This window comes from Megalops cyprinoides, chromosome 18 (genome assembly GCF_013368585.1).
Source record: "Megalops cyprinoides isolate fMegCyp1 chromosome 18, fMegCyp1.pri, whole genome shotgun sequence".
In the NCBI taxonomy this organism is placed as follows: Eukaryota; Metazoa; Chordata; class Actinopteri; order Elopiformes; family Megalopidae; genus Megalops; species Megalops cyprinoides.
This window is the reverse complement of record NC_050600.1, coordinates 17,073,301-17,093,207: the sequence shown is the minus strand read 5'-3', so window position 1 is coordinate 17,093,207 and position 19,907 is coordinate 17,073,301. Positions and strand designations below refer to the sequence as shown.

General features: G+C 40.0%; 1 protein-coding gene across 2 annotated transcripts in view; it reads left to right on the top strand.

Annotated features, from left to right (window-relative positions):
* Positions 1-3,377: 3,377 nt before the first annotated feature.
* Positions 3,378-19,907, top strand: part of bnc2 (basonuclin 2) — a 180,310-nt gene continuing 163,780 nt past the window's right edge. For both annotated transcript variants that reach the window (XM_036551972.1, XM_036551973.1), the window contains exon 1: positions 3,378-4,066. In XM_036551972.1, the coding sequence (XP_036407865.1) occupies positions 4,064-4,066 (3 nt within the window). In that variant the 5' untranslated portion in view covers positions 3,378-4,063. The remainder of the gene's footprint in view (positions 4,067-19,907) is intronic.

The following is a 19,907-nucleotide window of genomic DNA, read 5'->3' as shown; positions in this document are numbered from 1 at the left end:
CGGGAGAGCAAGGCAGAGGACACAGTCTCTGTGTGTGCTTGCAGAGGCCAGTCTAATGGAAGAGGGCTATAAATATCTCCCTGCCAGTCCCTCCCATCAGAAGTGGCTGATCAGTCCATATGATGACATTAAAACATGCCTGTCACTCTTCACCTCCCTGAACAAATGTGCAGGGCGACATCGGTTCAGCCAAGGCATAACGTTCTGGCAACATTACCCTAGCGCTGTAGCGCTGCCACACTAGCATAGCAATGTCGTAAGTATTCTTTGCAACGGTGATGACAGGGCCTCACTCTAATCAACACAATGGCGCAGAAATGAGGAATCATGTGACTGTGTCAATTTTAAATACATGAACTGAGGAAACAAATGACAAGCTTTGTTGGGATGAGAATACAGAGCTGGGAAGAGTGGTACCATTGAGAATTCATGAAGCACAAGTGTCTCCGCCTGCCACCTCAGGTAGGAAGATTGTCATCTGCATAATGTTTAGAATACCTTTGATTTTAATGAAAACTACAGGGCTTACAATACCCAGAACGGATTCAAGTTGGTCGCCTTGTAGAACACTGATTTTGCAATGTCAATTTGAGCTCTATTTTGCAAAAATGTCATTCTTAAATGTTGATTAATCTTACCCAGGAGAGTGCTTCACAATAGTCACATCATGCCTCTGCAGATGACTGCCTCCTGCACACAGCCGAGTCTCTGGTGTTCCATTTGATTTAAACAGTATGAGTGCTGTGCAGTTGTGAAATACAGTAGTTGACAGTTAAATGTAAGTGTTTTCCATGGTATTTGCTTACAGCCAAGCTTACAAACCTCCCTGCAATCTTTGTCAATTCACATTGCATTGTAGCTCAATCTCTCCAAGTCCCACATGTTGTTTCCTGGCAAACTCCTTGCCAATCCAAAAACCTCACTGTCTCCTAGGAAACAGCCCCCCCCCCCCCACCCCACCCCCCAGGTTGAAAAGAGCCTCATAGTGATATTTGACAAAACTCTCACCTTCTCCAAGAGCACTGCGTCAGTGACCCGCATCTGACAATTCCTCCTGCCCAAACTGCCAAGAATCCACCCCCTCCTCAGCACCTTCACTGCCCAGCTACACTGCTGGCCCAGGTCCTTTAGCTGTCCTGCTCGATCCTGCGCAACTTACCCCTGGCTGGCTCCCCCAACCAATGCTATCTGACCCCTCCGAACCGTCTACAACTCTACTGCCTGACACATCATCCTTCTCTCCTTCCTGTGCCTCCCCTCTTCTCAACTTCCTCTGCTAGCTACTAGTTGCTGCTTGCTCCTGCCTCTGGCCACCTGTCTGTCCCTCCCCTCTGATCCCCTGTGGCACAGGCCCACTGATTTTGACCTCTGGCCCTGCAAGCTCTTTAACTCAAATGAACACATTTTTCATGCTTCACCTTGAGGAACTTGGAACCATTTCACAGCATGCAGTGACAGCAAGCCATTGACTCCCTGATAACCCAACTGCGAGTGGCCTTGCAATTTATCTGAGGCAGTGGGAATTCTGCCTCCGTACTGCTTATGTGAACCCTAGATCATGTGCCTCACCGCTTGCATGCGCGGTCTTCCAGCTCCTACAGATGCTTGGACAACCATTTCTGTTTAGCCTGGCTCACACTGGAGACTTATTTGAATTCATCTGATGACCTTTTCGAGCCATCCTCAGCTGGCCGGATCTGTTCATAATGGGGTTGATAGGAAGAATATGACTTCCTGCATGCGGGTGATGATAGCGCTGGGGGCCATTGACAGTGCTCACCCACGTGCCACTGCAGAAGTGTGGAAAAGAGTTCAAGTGCTTTCCAAGAGCTTTCGATAGTTGGGTACATAAGCACATGGTGCTGGGGCTCTGTACACTGGAATTTCCCCAGAGAGGCAGAAGGCCTGGCAAACTAGAGGACTACTCCCTACTCTAAATAAGACCAAGTGCTGACATTTTTTTTTTTCTCAGATTGTTGTTTTTCCCCTTTAACACTTTATTTTACAAATGTTTTGAAAAGCAATTTGATTGGCTAGTACATTTTTGTACAGTGTAAAAAAATATATTTCCATTAAGCAATATGTATGGCTTGGAAGTATTTCACTCTTGGGTGATTCATTACATTCTTGGATTATGCTACATTTTATGTTGCATTGCCTTCTGTGAATGCACAATAGACAATATTGCACAATAGATAGTATTTTAGACAGCAGTTGTGCTGCCCATGTGCATGCTTTCTGTTATCTCGAAATTAGGATATTACTCTTTTCTGGTCAGGTACTAATCAAACATATCAATACTTTAATGAAGAAGGGTACCCTCTGAACCATGTACGTTGAAAAGTATCATCCATTACACCCACAGGTGTTAATCTTACTGAACAGCACAGGGTTGGGAAGCACATACACTTCACCAGCATAATGTTGATAAGTGCTTTTGCTTTCATCCTAATAGCACCACTCAAAATATTCAAAGATTGGTTTCTAACACTAACCGTGCTCAGAAGTTTATTCTGCATTCACATTAATGTCTCAACATGTTTCACAAAACTTTGACACCTTAAAATTGTCTTCGGCAAATAGTTGTTGTGTCAACAATCAAATCATTGTAATCATAATAAGGATACTTTAACACTCTGGAATGGGTTTATTTTACATTGATCGTAAGGAAAAATGAGTAGGACTTGTCATTTACGTTTTAAAGACCAGGCTTGGGAAAGTATTTATGGATATTGGATTATATCTGTATATTATTTAACGACCCTAACAAATATTTTGATAGGACAAGGGAATGTCACCTAAACGCATTTTAATCATTTTAAATGTAGAAATTTCCAAAAGCACTTTAAAAAAAAAAAATCGGAGCAAGCCATTTATTTCAGTCGTCTTATGCTAACACAACCCCTTCACAAAGTGAAAGTGATCTGCCGAAGCGTTTGGAAAATAATCAGCAGCAACGGAGTTATGTGTTAATTGGCATGCCTTATGAGGTTAATTAGCTAAATACACATCCTTTCCTATCTCAATGGACATCGACAAGTTATTTGATCATTAACACTCGTGTCTGTGTTAGGAAGTCTTTCATCGCTTTTTCTCGAAAAAGAAAAAGACAAATGTACGTTTGACACACATAACGCAAATTTAACCGAGGGCCAGAATTGCCTTAGAAAGTCGTGTTACACTTGAAAATTTGACGAGGCAGATACAACATGTTCGCGAGCAGAACATAGTATAAAGCGCATATTCGCTTACGCATCGCGGCGTTCCCCACGTTGAAAGCAAACGAAGTGGTTTGTAAGAAGGCTACTAATAAGTGCTTGACGGTTTTCATGTCTGCAGGGCAGGGTTTAGTTAGTTGGCTCACTGTCACACACAGATGTGACTCTTTACCCTACACAACACCGTGACGACCAAAATCCAGACTATATTTCACTCACGTTATACTGTAGCTACTCCGAAAGACAGAGGTGCTCGGCTGTGGAGTAAAATATAAAATATCTAAGCACCGAGAGTGTGAATGCTGCGAACTTCCAGAAATCGTTTGAATCGTCTGTTTTTCAGTCTACCGTGTCTTAGTGCCCTCCGCAGACTAAGCATTTAAAAGCAGCCGAAGAGACGGAGCAGAGCGCGGGGGAGACAGTCGTTCTTGCCCCCCAGGTTTTGAAGAACTTGGTGTTTTTGAAAAGGGACGCCAATAATAGCACGCTCCTCTTCTGTCAGCGAATTCAGCTGAACACTTTCGGGATTTCGGAAAGGGGACAGTCGTGCTTTCAAATCCTGCGGTGTATCGCAAGGAACGTCTTCATATACGTTATCAGCCAGTAAGAACTCCGGACACATCCGCGCTAAAGAAGACGTGCTTCTGCTTCGCATTTTAAAATAATAAAACTGTCGTTGCGACTGCGATTCAGTAGTGCTCCCCGGGACATCTTCTCACTTTTTGATTCCAATCAGAGATTGAAAGAGGGGAGAAGAAACTTCCCCGCTTGAGGGCGAAATCAGACTTTTCGGGACGGCAAGTTCGAAAGCCTCAGGACCTGGTCTCTTCCTGCAACATGCAGAAATGGTAAATATTGCAACGGTATGCTCGTGCAATACCATGCAGCCTTCCAGTCAAATATTCACATAGACAATGTGCTTTGCATGGCAAGCGGAAAGAAAAGTTTTTCAAATTCTACTAGGCCTAGTATGTTTTACTTGTCCAACTAGTAAAGTTCATTGGCTATAAATTAACCGGGAGTTAAACACCTTTCCTCCCTTTTCCTCAATATATTTTCATCTTGAAAACGTTAATGCAGTAAACAGGTTGATATACATTTGACTTCACTTTCATTTAATTAATCAACATTTCACTGTAGATTATGTCATTTAATTAATCAATACAAGACATTGGTTTTACTGTTTGAAATAAATTGCTAAACCGTCTACATCCTATACATTATTGTCAGATATAGGTTACTGTTGAAGTATGTCCAATTTTTTTTTCTTTTTTTATGAAATAATATGACTATGTCCCCATTTTCAACCCAGTCATTTTGGTTTCTACAGTCTTTGAATGTATTTTTATATTTTTGGTCTGACAAACCTACTGGTATTCAGTTGTGCTGCCTACTTGTGATAGTTGGTACGATCTAGGTGAAACACTATATGTACTTGTTGAATAAATTAGGAAAGTAGACACGGTCATTTGTAGGTACAGTAATCTGGACTATAAAATGCTATAGGACTCGTCAGTGCATTGTGGCCACCAACCGAAAGTGCTATGGTACGATAAGACAGTAAAGAAGTCGGCCTAACTGTGTTTGCGAAACGTACTTCTGCGCGCGGACGGGCGCGCGCGCGAGTGATTCAGGTAAAGTTTGCTTTGGCCTCACCAATGTTTTTAACTGCACTTTACCTGGGTCCGCAAATTCCTCTACTTTGTGAAATATGCGGTAAAAACAAACTATCACTGACCCCACAAATGAAACATAGAAAGAGGGAAAAAAATGAAAAGTGTGTTTGAAGCTTTAAAGCATGTCAGGTCAAAACTGGGATCCGTCTCAGACGTACTTTTTGCAAGTATCTTAAGCCTCACACCCTGCACGAATTCACCGTTGGGACTTCGTACAGTCTTTCAAATTACATGCGTGCAGGGGAATGGTCTCTTTCTGTAAAATAAATTTAATAGAATCTCCCTGTCTGATTTACATTTATGGCTTGGATGTTTGTACAAATTGAGCGTTAGATATAATTTGGCCAGATGTGTGTATACAAGTACATTTAGCTATAGCGTGTGTTTATCATCATTATTTTAAAACGATTAAACAAACGAGTTTATAATTTGTTGTAATTCATGCATATCAGTCATGCATTTCAAGACTTGTTTTATTACACGTAGAGTGCATATCTTTTTGGTCAGTATACCTGTAGATTTTGATAGTCCCGTAGCTAAGTTAATATGATGCATTTTTTGTCTTTCAAATGCTACAAGTTCATGCAAACATTATTGTTACAAGGTTTTTCTACCTCTCTGTTGCACTAACCCAGTGAGAGTCAAAAAACAGAGTTAAAGATAGACGTCAAAAAATTATATAAAGGGATCATGGCTTGTGAAATTTGGTGTTTGTGCATTTTTATATAAGTGCAGTTAAATATAGGTCATTGTCAATTTTTAAAACGGGACCCAGTAGGCATATCCAAATATAGAGCAAATTAATTTAAAGGAAGTTATGTTTATAATATATCTTGTCACTTACAGTAGAGAAGTGGCCACAATAAGGCTTTCATTCTGGTCACTTGAAAGAAGAATAGAATATGTTTTGTATTCCTGTTCGAAATGTTCTGAAGCTGATATTAGTTTCATTTCTTTATTATAAACTCACAGTGGACATTTTCAAAACATATTAGAATGTGGACAGTACATGCAGTTTCATAAGACCAGATGAATAGAGAGGTATTTCAAGGAAGATTAGCAGATTAAAGCAGTCTCACATCTTGAGGGATATGCAAAGAAAAAAGATGACGACTTGCATCACATAAAGAGTATGGCCTCGTCAATGTGAGTGCTCCAGTCAGAGTTTATAAGTTCACTGTTTTACATAATATTTAGTCCTAATCTCAGCTCCTGTCAGAGATATTTTTTTGGTTGTGCAAGTGGTGCAGCCAAGAATGCCAATTTGCATTCCTGGAGTGTCATTTGATTACTTTTTATCTGCCGAGCTTCGAGACCAGCCTGAACCTTCGCATTTCATCTTGCCATGTCACAAGTCAACGCAATGTTGTCTTTTTTCAGAAATCGGCGGATTGAGACAAGGGGTGGAGAGGAGAGAGAGAAAGGGAGTGTGTGAGAGAGGGGGAGAGAGAGGTAGGGGCTCTGAGAGGGGGGGAGCACTTTCATGTTCCAGGCTCAGTCCCAGGCTAATTCGTCAGCAGCAGGCTGTGATCCGCTGGGGCCCTGAAGAATTGGAGAGTAGATGATGGTTAGGCGGTTCAATAAGCCCTTGGACAGGTAGCCTGTGACGTTCCCCAGAGAGACGCTCTTAATGAAGAACAGGTCTGCTTAGTTCTTCATGCTCTGACCTCATGCCGTCCCTGCAGTTTTCTCATTTGATCTCTCCCCGCAAATGGATTTCTCTCTATTTTTCCCTCCTCCCATGTTAGTCCTTGTGGGTGCTGAATTAACAGAGCAACTTAAGTTGGATAATACAGCTGTTGAGGGAGAAATCCGACACTGCCGTGTTTCTTTCCTGCTCTTGTGTTAGTCTTTCACTCGGCTGAGAAAGTTTTGAAGTCAACCAGTTATTTTCAAAGGAGGCTAATTACAACTGAGAGAGTACTGAAGGAGCTCATTTAACTCATATTATAGTATATTATGTATATTTCGTAATCCAATTTATTTGGTATGGATGGTAAATAGTACATATTATCAGGAATAGCAACAACACAAACAATATTGCTGCCACTAGTACTTCTACCAGTATTACTACTAATAATAATAATAGTAATAATAATAATGATAATAACAACAACAACAACAACAACAGCAACAGCATGAACAATAGCAATCATCATTATCATCATCTAGAAAATAAGGTTTTGGCATCCCCATCCATCCAGTTTAACCATTTTATGTTTACTTACTAAACTTTGGTATGTAAAATGCTGGTGCTAAGCAGAGCAGTGTTCTGTTTTCTGTGAAGCAAGGCGGAATGACTTGGCACTAAATATAAAGTGAGGGTCAAATTAAACATCAGCCTCTACCTGGTGTCACATTACATTACAGAGAGCGTCCATTAGGTGAAGATAAACATGGGTTTACAAAAAGCAGCAGGTCATGCAACCATTAAGGAGTGAAAAAGGCAGTTCTGTTCATTCTTGTTCTGCATTAACCATATTAGATGGAGGTACTCGTTTGTTGGAATGTATTTTCAAGTTGTATTTTCTGAGGAGTATTACTGAGCTGTGCAGAGATAGCCTAATAAAGTCATGCATTACTGATAGTGTTTCTTGGCATTAAGAGAAAAGGTAATATTTTGTTAACTTTTTTAAACTGACATAAATTAAGTCTTTGAAAAGTATGCCATAACTAAAAATTGAGACAAAGCGATTTAATAAAGAGGCTGTGAAATTTTAAAACAAATGAGATCACGGACAGTAAGTTAATAAAACTCACAGTGAGAGCTGTACTTAATTAAGCAAGAGTACAAGAGTAATTAATATCTTGCAAATGTCTAAGTGCAGTGAAAAAGGAAACGGGGGGCATATATATTCCTCTGTCCTCAGCAACAAATACCACTTATGCAATATATGTTTTCATCTAAGGGATGAAAAAGTCTTTTTTCTGCTTTGCAAGAAAAGAAATACTTATAAAATGTTTGCACAAGACACTGGGAGTGTTCCCAAGTCTCTTTAATGTCTCAGAGTTATCAGTTGTGTACATAAGATTAATTCTCTCAAGTCAAGGATATTAAAGGTCCATCCAAATTAAAGGACCGTATTTATAATAGTTCAATATTTGGAGAGATTCATTTAGGACGATCTGTGCTATTTTATTTATTAGTCTTTTTCCTCAAAGAGACAAGTGCAAAATAGATCCAGCTGAAGTATGACTAAGCTGAACCTCGGAGGAGATGAAGATTAAAAGCAGTATGAGACGGAAAGGGGTGAGAGAAAGGAGGGGGACGGACACTCTGTAATGGGACCTCTACTACAGAGAATATCTCTCTTTGATTAGTCACTTCTTCAAGGCTACCTACGCCACCCTTCGACCATATTTTGTTAAATGTTAATCTGTTTTTAAGACTTATTATATTTTTAAAAAGCTTCACTTATCAGACCCGCTCTTTACTGGTCCTTTTAAAACATTAATTGGAAGGATGTTGTAATTGTTAATGAAACCTTTCCCGAGAATTATTCTATTTCTTTTTCCGGGGCGGGGTTGGAGGGGTTGGGGAGTAGGGGGTTTTGCGGTCCTCCTTCAGTCTTTTACTTCCATACATTTATAAAATGTCAAAAAGTAATTCGTACAGATTATGTAGATGGAGAAACTTGGCAGTAAATGGCACGAACAGGAGTTGCTCTGTAATGAACGATGCATTTGGGAGGTATAGGGTTATGTGGTAATATTTGTAGTTCGTAGCTTGTGCGCGCTCGCTTCCAAAATGAATTGTCGAGCATTGTGCCGAAAACCTGAGGGGAAATGATGTGAAATGCAGGCACTCCTTCGGTTACATCCGTGAATAGCCCAGGACCCCCTCTGTTGAGTGTATAGCCAAATCATTTGACTGCACAATAGGCTAAGAGCAGAGTAGCCTCCCCACAAAGTAGCGCTGCTCTCAGGAATGGGCACTGGGATGTTTTCTTTGGGCCGTATCATAGGGCTAGATTGCTAACTCTTCACTGAATTTGAACGATTCAGCATTTCCTGTTAGAAAGAGTCTATGATATGTCCTAAAGGTGTTTTCTTTTTCTACAGTTAAAGAGAAAAGGGATGTCGAAAAGATACAGTGAAGCGTGCAGGCGCTGTTTTTGTTTCTTTTTTTGCTTTCTGACTCTCTACTTTCTTCCCTCCATTTTGTGTCACAGTAACTGATTAAGGTCATTTTCCTTTTAGGCTGGATATCATTTGTTATGATGAAAAAAGTCCCTTGTGCCCCTTTTTCTTGTCATTGCCATAATTCTCAGTAGGGTAGACATAAACATTGGAGTTATAAACAGGGCTTCAGACAGATACAGCACAGAATTGTAGTGAAATATTTTTCTTAGTGACATACCAGTTCTATTTCTCCATGAAATTTTATGAGAAAAATCATATACATTCATATGTCGGCAATCTGTCTCAGCATGATCCTAGCAGTTTTAGGAGAAAAGGGGACATTCTTGGTGACTAGGATGCTACTAAGATGGCTTACTCTTTGTCTGTTGTCTGATGCCTATGGAGACTAAATCAATCAAGCAGTATGAACTCATCTAATGTCTCAGAATCTTTAGGAACTGCAGGACATCTTCAAAAAGTCACCTTAAGGCCAGTGATGTTTCCGGACTGCATGCTGCTGATTTAATTTCAGTAATTTCGTTTGACTTAATTAGATGTGCAACATGATTTTAATTGTGCTACGCCTTCTTTGAGAGGGATTTGGGACCGTAGTGGTCTTCTTGAGGAGCATTAATCTCAGAGAACAGAGAGAAGGAGGCGGATGTCTGAAGGCTGGATAACGCTGACAGGTAGTCTGGAGGGAAGGGACAGCGCGGTATGCTCGCTGATAAAACAGAAATTGCAAAGAGGCTTCCTTCATGTGACTTAGCGTTCCGCCAAGGGAAGCGTGTAAACGTGCGCAAGACCAGACTTGCCCCCCCCCGTCTCCCCATCCCTGTGCCTTCCCCCTTTCTTGCGATGACCTTAACGTTTATCAAAGAGCCCCACGCTGAAATTCCTCCCAGTATCTGTGCGTTCAGGAGAGCCAGACATGCGCCCAGACACAAAAAGTCTCTGTTGCGGAGCGAGCTGTTTTAAATATTGTGACTGTGCGAAAGGGCTGTCCTTGCTGTGCTCCGAGCCAGGGAGCCTGTCCTCGAGAGCCTGCGGATTACCACCCCCCCGACGCCCCCCCCCCCCCTTCGCAACCCACCCCCATCCTTTATTGCACCCCTTGTCAGTTCTTCCTATTCATTTAACCTTTCATTAGTGTCTGCTCAGCCTCTCTGTCTGAAGGCAGGAACAATGCCAAAAAGCCCCACTGTCACAGTTATTAGATTCTTCACTCCTTACCCAGCAACTGGAAAAGGGAACCAGGGGAGCGCCATTGTGGAAGTGGCAAGTTTCCTGGTGGGGGGGGTCCAGGCCCCACCAGGCCTGTCAAGGACATGTGCCACATGTTGGTAGTGCATCCCGGTCGGGGCGAGGAATACGCGGGAGGGGAGGCAGGGCCTCACAGGAACAGCGTTCTGGACGAGTTTACTGCAAACACAAACAGTTAGTGCAGGAATTCTGTATTTAATAGGCAGCCAGGGGGGCTCGCTGTTCCCAGAGGAGGAGCTGGGGCCTGCTCTCGTCTCTCTGGGTCAGCCTCAGCCCTCCTTCGCCGTGCCACTTAAAACCAAGAACACGTAAGAGCACTCCTCTGGTTTTTATTCCCCCACACAGAGGATTATGAGAGGCAGCACTGTAACCGTTTTTTTTTACAGATGTAGTTTTGCGGAAATAGAATTTGGATCATCGATAGGGGTTTATGGTTGTACGTTGCAACACAGTGGAAAAGTACTGAATGAGCAATTTATGTTTCTTCTAAAATAATATGCACAAGCATCATTTGTCTTTGCTTATATATCATTACCTGCTTTCCTTTTGTTGAAATGTCTGTATGTGCAGGCTGATTATTAAATGTAAAAATGCTAAGTCTGATTCCTGCAGTTATACAGTGAACTCTTCTGCGCAGAGCTCCCTCGCAGTGAACTCTCGCCGATATTTCAGCTGGGCTGCTCTTAGTTGTACAGAATTAAATGCCAATACATCAGGAACCTTGTTGTCTGTGGAGGGAAGTGTCACCTGGAGGTTATTAATTGCTTACCTGTCTAAAGAGATTGAGACATTTAAAGGGAGGAGCACCAGTACAGAGTCCATTTCGCAGGGTCCTGATGAAGGCCATTCTTCTTGCTTGTCACTCCCTGTGTGCTGGGTCACCGCTCACTCCGAGCCCTTAATACACTCCTGTCCCGCTAATAGTGCCTGCAGCCCCTGTTAGAGCACAGTGCTACCAGGCAGGGCTCCAGTGCCACCCCCCTCCCACGCCTTGGCCTGCCTGGCCCACTGGCCTCTCAATCTTTCTGATGGGCTACTGCTCTCTGCTCAGATACAGAGTGGAGCTGTAATGGATATCACCGCTACACTCCTCCTCCAATATTTCCTCTGCTCCGTGATTCTAAAAAGTAAAAAGATTACTTTCTATTGACCGCAGTGTTCAACCTGCACCCAAGCAGAATTAGTGGCATGGATTAGTGGCATGACGATGCCATTCTTCTGTGTACTAGGATGGCAAAAATGATCATAGGGCCATTTGATTTCATTTGATCATATGCTGATGAAGAATGCTAAAAAAATTAGCAGTTGTTTGAGATAGGTTTTTGACATTTGACAAGTAAAATATGCAAGGGATTGACAAAACATGATTTGGTCTCACTTTGTTTTATTAAATTAAGTTATGAGGTGTTATCAAATCACCTTTAAGGCTCACAAATCTGCTGGGGGGGGGGGGGGGGGGGGGTGATAAGTGAAAGTCCCATAAAATCTTTCCAACTAAAGTGAAAGTATCACAGAAATGGACTGAATTATAAGTGTGGTTTTCCAGTGAGAGGCCACATCACATAGTTACAATAAGTAGGCCTTCCTGAATGATGTCTGGGTGTGACAGGCTTTAACTGAAAAATAAACATTCCCAGCTCGCCAGTGGTTTTCACTTAGCATTAATACCCAGCCTAAGTGCTATGCTGTGTGTGCGACTGTCTGAAGACCTGCAGTTTACCTGTTTAGGCTGTGCCTGTGTTCTGTGTTCAGCTGAACACCAGACTAACCCTGGAACAAAAAGTGGCCAACTATGCAATTATATTTGAAAACATACCCTAAAAGTCATACTTAAGTGGCTCCTAAAATGTGGAAAAAGTAAGTGTTTTTTACAGCATAGTGGGTTGTTTGTCAGTATGGTACTCGGTTTTGATCAATGCATACACTAAAACCAAAAAAAAAATGGTATATCAAATATTAGCTCTTACTCTCATTGCTGGATCTATTATTCAAAACCCCATACATATTGTAATATTATTGACAAGGCTCTCATCACTGTAACAATTCAGCTTAGTTTTCTGATTCTTGTTGCTGGTTTTAAAGGTCCCCGTTGACAGAGCTAGCTACCTAACCAGCTAAGACTAGACAAGACAAGAATATGTAATTAGCTGAATAGCAATGATGTCTAGATTAACTATATAAATGTACATGTGCCTGTGACAGCTGAGAACAAACGGTGGATATTGTGGTTTCCCCTTTACTAAAGCACAAGAAATGAACAGATTTGTGTTCATCATTTGAATTCTAACATGCATTAATTCTTCAGTTCTAATAATTCACTTTTTACACGATCCTTCAATGTAAAGTACTGAAGGTGATCCTGAAACGGTTTAAGTACTTTTGATTGTAATATTTATTTTAGAAATGCGAAGGTAGCTTAAACCAAGAACAGTCTGTCTCACTGTCTCACCCCTCATTCCTTCCAGTCCCCAGCAGAGCCGTATTGTTCGTGAATGATTTGATCCTTTTAAACGAATGATTCTATCGAGCCATGTGCATCAATTTGCCATCCTGTTCCGACTCACTTACTCTATGACCTACAAACAGACATTTACCAAATTTATTGTTATCTCAGGATCAAATAAAGACAAGTGCTGGGTACAGCAACAGCGTATTTAATTTCGGCTCCAAAGCCACTCACAAGGTGACAGGGTGTCTTGAGCTTTGGTTATATTTAATTTCACTAGACCTTTAATTTAAAAAAAGGTACCATGGAGCTGGGTATAATACAGCTTCATTCAGAGTTTGAGTAAAAAAAGTAAAAATACTCAATGAATTTTCAGAGAAGACATTTTGTCCTTTTATATTGGTGTTTACAAGTATAAAATAAAAAAGGTAAACCCTCGAAGTAGTATTATTATTATTTTATTTGTGTGGTGGACATGCTTATCTAGACAGACTTCCAGGCTAAACTGACAAGCATTCCTTAGTTATTATCACTCTCCATTCCCATGGTGTTGGTGGTGTAGTTTTGGGGTTCTGCTGTTCTGGATCTGGGCTCAGGTCCACTCTTCTCCACACAGTCTGGTCCTGAAGAACAACCGTCAACATAAACTTCAGAACGGAGAAAAGCGTTTAATCTGCGAAGGTCTGTGTTTCCTCTTCTTCAAGTTAACGCTGGCATTTCATTTATTTATGTTTCGGTAATTACATTTCTGGTTCCTTTGATAGACTGTTATTGCTTTAGTTATGCTGTCCCTATAGGAATTTAGGAGATTTTCAGGTTTTATTGGACAAAGGTTTCATTATTCATTGTGGTATTAGAATCTAGTTCCAATTTAACATATCCAGACAGTTGCAACCACTTTGCGCACGCATGTAAACAAATTTCATAATCCCACATGAGATTGAATAAAACTGAATCTAAACCTACATGTAATTATTGTATCATAAATAGTTTACAAATTAATTTTCTGGAATGAATGAATATCTGTTTCTCCCAAACTTTATTTAAAATTGTGTTGGGATATTTTATTTGATATTGTATCCAGTCTCATATGCATTGAAAGCCATCCCAGTACCTTGTTTGGCTCCCAGTTCTGTCTTTTGATATTTGTTTTTGTAGCTAATTCTGTGTGATATGGCAAAGCTGCTCCTAATCGATGATCTCATATTGCGTTTCATAGTTTGGTCAAATATCTCCCCTTCCTCTGCAGCAGCTCTGGGCTCCAGGTCCAGGTTAATAAACCCCACAGTCTCAGGGGTGGGCCTTGAGTGGGTGGGGAATAGAGACTGACGGAGCTGCACTTATTTTTGTGCACCTGTAAATATTTGTTCATCGACTCTCCAGCATAGATGAGATGATGTATTAATACGTAGCAATACTGTAAATTGTTCTTATTTTGCACTTTCTGTACACATAGTCTTAATTTTCATAAAGCAGGCAGGGCTGGGAGTCTGTCTGTGTTGAATATTATTTAAGTGATGTTGAAAATCAATCAATCTTTTCATTCCTAAGTGAAACAACAGTACTGTGAAGTCTCTATGCAGTTTGCAGTACAGGCTAAAGAAATAGGGAGACCCTCTGACCAGGGCTGTAGTTCTGTGTAAGAAGTCATAAATGCTGTTTACATGCATGTTAGTGGATAAGCATTTACCCCCTTCATTTCCCATTTAAATATTTAATATTAGATATAAATGGCAACAATGGCCCACTTCTGCTGAAAATGTCCAAAGCTTGCTTCAAAGAGTATTTCTATCCATGGCTGAAAGCTAGTTGCAGAGCTACAATGTAAAGTTGCAGAGTAGCTACAGAGTATGGTTCTAATCAATATTCACTGTACATTAGCTCATAGCAACCATGGCCTGTGCACAAACTGTTGAATGTCCCTTAGACCAAGGTACGATTCCGTTAAGCTATTAATAGCATTACCTGCCTACATTGTAAACAATTATTCACTTAAGATGTGGCTGACCCATTGTGCATGATGTTATGAACTAAAAAACCTTTCTCTCTGTTAATGACTTATCATGCTTGTCCTTTTGCACATTGGTTGTACTGTATGGAACATATTTATTGTAGTAGAGTCACATTTAGCTGTAAATTAAACTGATACAATTCTGACTTCTGAATCATTTTTAAAATATGTTGCCCATATAGAAAGCTATTGTGTTAATTAAATAAATGGGTTTTGTCATTCCCATGAAAGACAATGATGTATAATTTCTATTCTTGTTATTATAATTAATCTCCTGATCTGTCTTTACTTTTTGTTTTTGAATGGATGTTTGAATATTGAATGGATTCTTGATAGTATGTTTTAGCAGCAAATCAGAGACTTAGCTAGTGAGCTTAGATGCAGTCGATTGAAAGTTGAGAAGGCAAACCAAACGCCATCACAAAGGTGATGTGGGTCTGTTTGTAACTAGCTGCCTCTGACTGAAATTTGCTCGTAAAATATTTAGAGCTAACCTGTCTTGAATATTAAACTGTCTGTTTTTGACTGGTATTGTGGAAATTAGAACATGTCTAAAACATCTGAATGAAACCCAGTCCCTGCACACATCGTTGCCCCACAGAGCATGCAGATGGTGACATAGGCAGTGCCTCCAGTAAGATATATATATATATATATATATATATATATATATATATATATATATATATATATGATATTATCAGATAGTACATGATTTGCAAAGCTGCAAGATAATGTACATACAGTACAGTTGGCTTGCAACATTGCCTTGGTTTTTTTGACAGATGTTTCTTTAACAAATCAATGACAAATCCAAATGAAAGAAAAAAAACAGTGAAAGCTGTGTATTACTTAAGCCAGCTGGAAATATAATTGAAATGAACCCCCTGATGCTGTGTTATAGCGCCAGTATGTCACACAAATGACTCAGTACATCCTATTTATATGCTGGAATGTTTTTAAATACTAAGATCAATGTATTGTATGTACACCACCACCAAACAAATGAATACATAAATATATTTAAAAATAATTAATTTAATAACATAGTCCTGTTTACCATTATACTCCTATTTGTTGTACTAATCAAAAAATGAACTTCATCCACTGCTGTTTTACCACAGCTTCCTCTGACCCTCTAGACTTACATGAGAGTAACCAAAAATAAAAAAAAATCTCACTACAGACAAAGCCATTAAACGCAACGACAGCATCAGTTGTAAAGTATAAAATGTAGAAAATCCAAAACATCAGAGTTGAGACTGTCAGTGACACCTTAACCCATATTCACATGGCACCAATAATGCACCTCTCAGACAGGAAGAAGGGGTGAAATGACAGAGCACCAGGAAACAGAGATGACTATAGGTTTGTACAGCAAGAATATCACTTTAGAGTAACCTGTTATTACAGGCTACTTTCTCTTAAATACCCATAATTAGATGCATTCCACAACTTAATATTTTGCAATAAAACATGATGTAACTTGAGTGGAAAAGTCACTTTCCTGTACATTTCATCGGAGTTTCTGTGCAGCTGAACAATTTAATGCAGTGCTACTGTAACTAACAGTCCCCTTTAAGCTGTTGGAAATGTTAAATTGTAGATTGAATCACATTTTTAAAACTTTTTTTTTTGTTTCAATGGCTGTGTGCCTTATCATTTATAAGGCAGACCCATGTTTTACAAGGCAATGAAATAGTTTGAGACAAATGTTATTAATAAAAGTACAGCATGTCGATGTACTTAATTTCAACTCAAGGGTTCCACTTAGTTTTTGTAAAGCCGAAAAAAAAAAAATTCCACAGTTTCAAAAAGTGGAATTTATAGCAGCTGGCAGTTCCTATCGCCTCGCAGATGGGCAAGGTCTCAAAAATCTGTCTTTGTTGTTTTTTATCAACCTCAGTTCTCGGGAAACTCGGGAAAACTAGTGAAGCAACAAGTGGCTCCTCAATGGTCCGGGTTAATAGAAACGCCGTCGAGGTGGAGAATGTGTGTGAGGAGTTTCTTGGCACCTCAGAGCGATGTTATCTCTATGATGGTATAAAAAAGGGGGGGGGGGGGGGGGATAGAGTTTAGGATTGCATACCCACATCACCGCTCCCCTCCCTCCCGATCCGTAAACTCGGCAGAACCAATCAGCTAGGATAATTTTAGAACCATGTTTCAGGAGCGATTCACATCTTTAAGTAAATACCAAAGCCTCTAAAAGGGACCCAGAAACGCACGCTGTTCCACTTCACTGTGCTGATTGGGCACTTCTAGTTCGGCTGCAGTTAGGACCGGAAACCAGAGCTCCAGAGAAAGCAGAGGGTCTCCTTCAAAACCTTTTACTCTTTGTCTGAGTATTTAATGCATCACTGATGGGAGGTAAAAGAAGTAGATACTTTGGGCAAAATCAATTTCATAAGTATTAATCTTTGAGGCACACCTGCCAATAAATGGCATACTTGATACGTTTACTCAGCAGACAAATGCATTCTCACAAATGAAACTAAATGTAATGTGCGTTTCTCAAAAGAAGGTCTTTTTTAATGTGGAAATGTTTCTTTCACCTTGACCTTACAGTGTTCATAGGGCGACTAACCATAACCTTTTGTAACTAGCAACCATAACGAGATGGAACATTTTACCTCAGAGTGGTCAGGCTTGGGCTGAACTCCCTTCCCCTGCCCACATGGTCAAAATCTCTGAGCTAAGACCAAGGTAATGGTGCAACTGAACCCTCGGACAAATTCATGGATGGCAATAATGGAGTGCCATTTCAGATTACATTAGACAGAGACTACCTGTGTCCTTCTTCTGTTAAAAATAAGGAGTGGTTTACTTGATCTGGGGGGCTCTGTGCAAAAAAAAAAAAAAAAAAAAACAGCACACATAGGATAATATTTTCCAAAAACCTGTTGCACCCTGATTTGGTCTTTGAAAGAACTTTTTGAGTTTCCTTATGATTGTCCCAATTTCAAGCAAAATTAATGAGATGAAATTACAGGCACCACCATACACCACAGACCTGCTCCGCATTTTACCAGAACAATAAGAAGTTTGTTTATTTTTGTTCACTTTACAGACTTTAAATTGAATTATGGGCACAAACATGATGACACAAAGTAGTTCACAGGGATAAAGGGCACTTAGGGCCACAGACTGAGTCCTGGATATTGTCATCATTATTACAAGAGGCTTGTTTTGTGTGCATTAGAGGCTCTAGTATTGCCTTGCAGTGGAATTTAATTGAAAGGCTGCAGCAGCAGGCACACTGCTGGCTGAAGCTGGGGTTCCATGCCATGGCATGTTTAAGCATCTGCAGGTAGTTTTTACAGGTAGCTCAGAGTAAATAAGAGGAAAGGAAGGTAACGTCTGCGAAAGCTCTATTACAATCATCTTCCCTGCACTGTTTCTCTGCACAAAGTTGATGGTGATCATTTGAAAGATTTGGTCACATTACAGCACCTTACATCAGCAAGTCCCTTTCCCTAATGTGACACATTTAGGCCCAGTGTCTTACCCTGTCCTAATAAATGAGCTGCCCTCTTCACTGAAGCACACAGAATGCTGGCATAAGTACCACACGTTGAATTGTCACTTGCTTATATGATGACTTCCTTTAAGGCCTGAACTTGAGGTTAAAAAAAAAAAAAACGGCAGGCGGACATAATTCACTGTAAATACTATGATAGTAAACGTTATTTGAAAATGTTGACAGGCCCATATGGTCTCCTTTGTGCTGTAGATCACTGTGCGGGAAGGCTGGTTAAATGCTACTAAATCATTTGCAAATGGAAGCGGTAAGGAAAATAAATGGCAAGTCAACACATTCCCTAGTCAACAATCCCAAGACCAGCTTTCCTTTTGTCATAACAGTGTTCTTTGAGAAAACATTGACAGTTGAGGATGTCTTTGGTGAGAAGGAACCCCAGTGCAACATCTATGTAATATTTGCTATTTTAACCTTTACTTCACATGAGCAACTTTAAAGTGTTTGAGCAATTCCCTAAAAACAGGGCAACATTGCAATTGGAATGGCTGACACAACCTTGAAATTTATGGTGGTTAAATTGTTTAATTTTTCAAATTTCTGGGCTCACTTTTGAAATAGCATAATTGATACGTGTACTTTGAATAAGTTACACACTAAATCACAGTTACACACTTAATCAGCAGTATCACCCTAAATATCAGTGTAATCCCAATACATGACAGAAGTGTGTATTTTCTTTTTCTAATCCAAAATATCACACAATCTCCCGTCAGTGTGTGTACTCCACTGCCTATGGCTACATGATTCAGTGACAATCTCTATCAATGGCAGAATGAGGATAGTATGCTGTTATAATATAAATACATATGAACATCCATGTGTTATAATCATCATTAGCCTTGCTTCATCCCCATAATCCTTAAATGGATAAGCCAAACTGTAATTAGGCAAATTGTTGCTATAATTATCTTCAATTATACTTTATCGGCCAGATAACAACTCCTCTCAAAGTACGGGGTTAACTGTATAACTATGTGCTGTATTAAATGCTAATGTCATCCTTGTGTCTCCAGGTATTTGCCCCTCTCAGTGCAGAAGTGTAGTGAGATTTTACCATAATCTTTATTATAGGGAAATTCATAGATTGAATCTTAAATTTTCATCTTGTATTTCAGACAGTTTAGCGTCACTTCTATACCTGTTAATCAGTCTTAATCTTTAATGAATTTGGTGTTACATTTTCATAAGGACAGCTTTGCTTTATTGTATTTTGTGCCTTTACCTTTTGTCTTGTGTGCATTATGATTTGTCTTCGTCATTTGAATGTGAGTACTAAGTTTCAGTTTAAATATCCAAAGGAAACTGTGGAAAACATCTCAAATTGACCTCCTTTTTCATAGGCTTTATAATGTTCACTTTGTCCTCTGGCATCCAAATGGCATTTCAAAGGATCATGGGAACTTGATGTTGCTCAGCTGACATGCTATCTCTTCAGCTGCTCAACAGGCCATTGACAAGAGGGATCCTTTCAATGATTGGATCAGTGCTATGCCACATTTTCAGTGGATGATTATTTATTTATTTGGCAATCATCCAAAATCGTGGATGTGTGTACCCTGTGACTTATTTTCTGGGTACTTGAATATTAGACATTGTGGTGTGCATTAAATCACAGGATTATGTTAGCAGC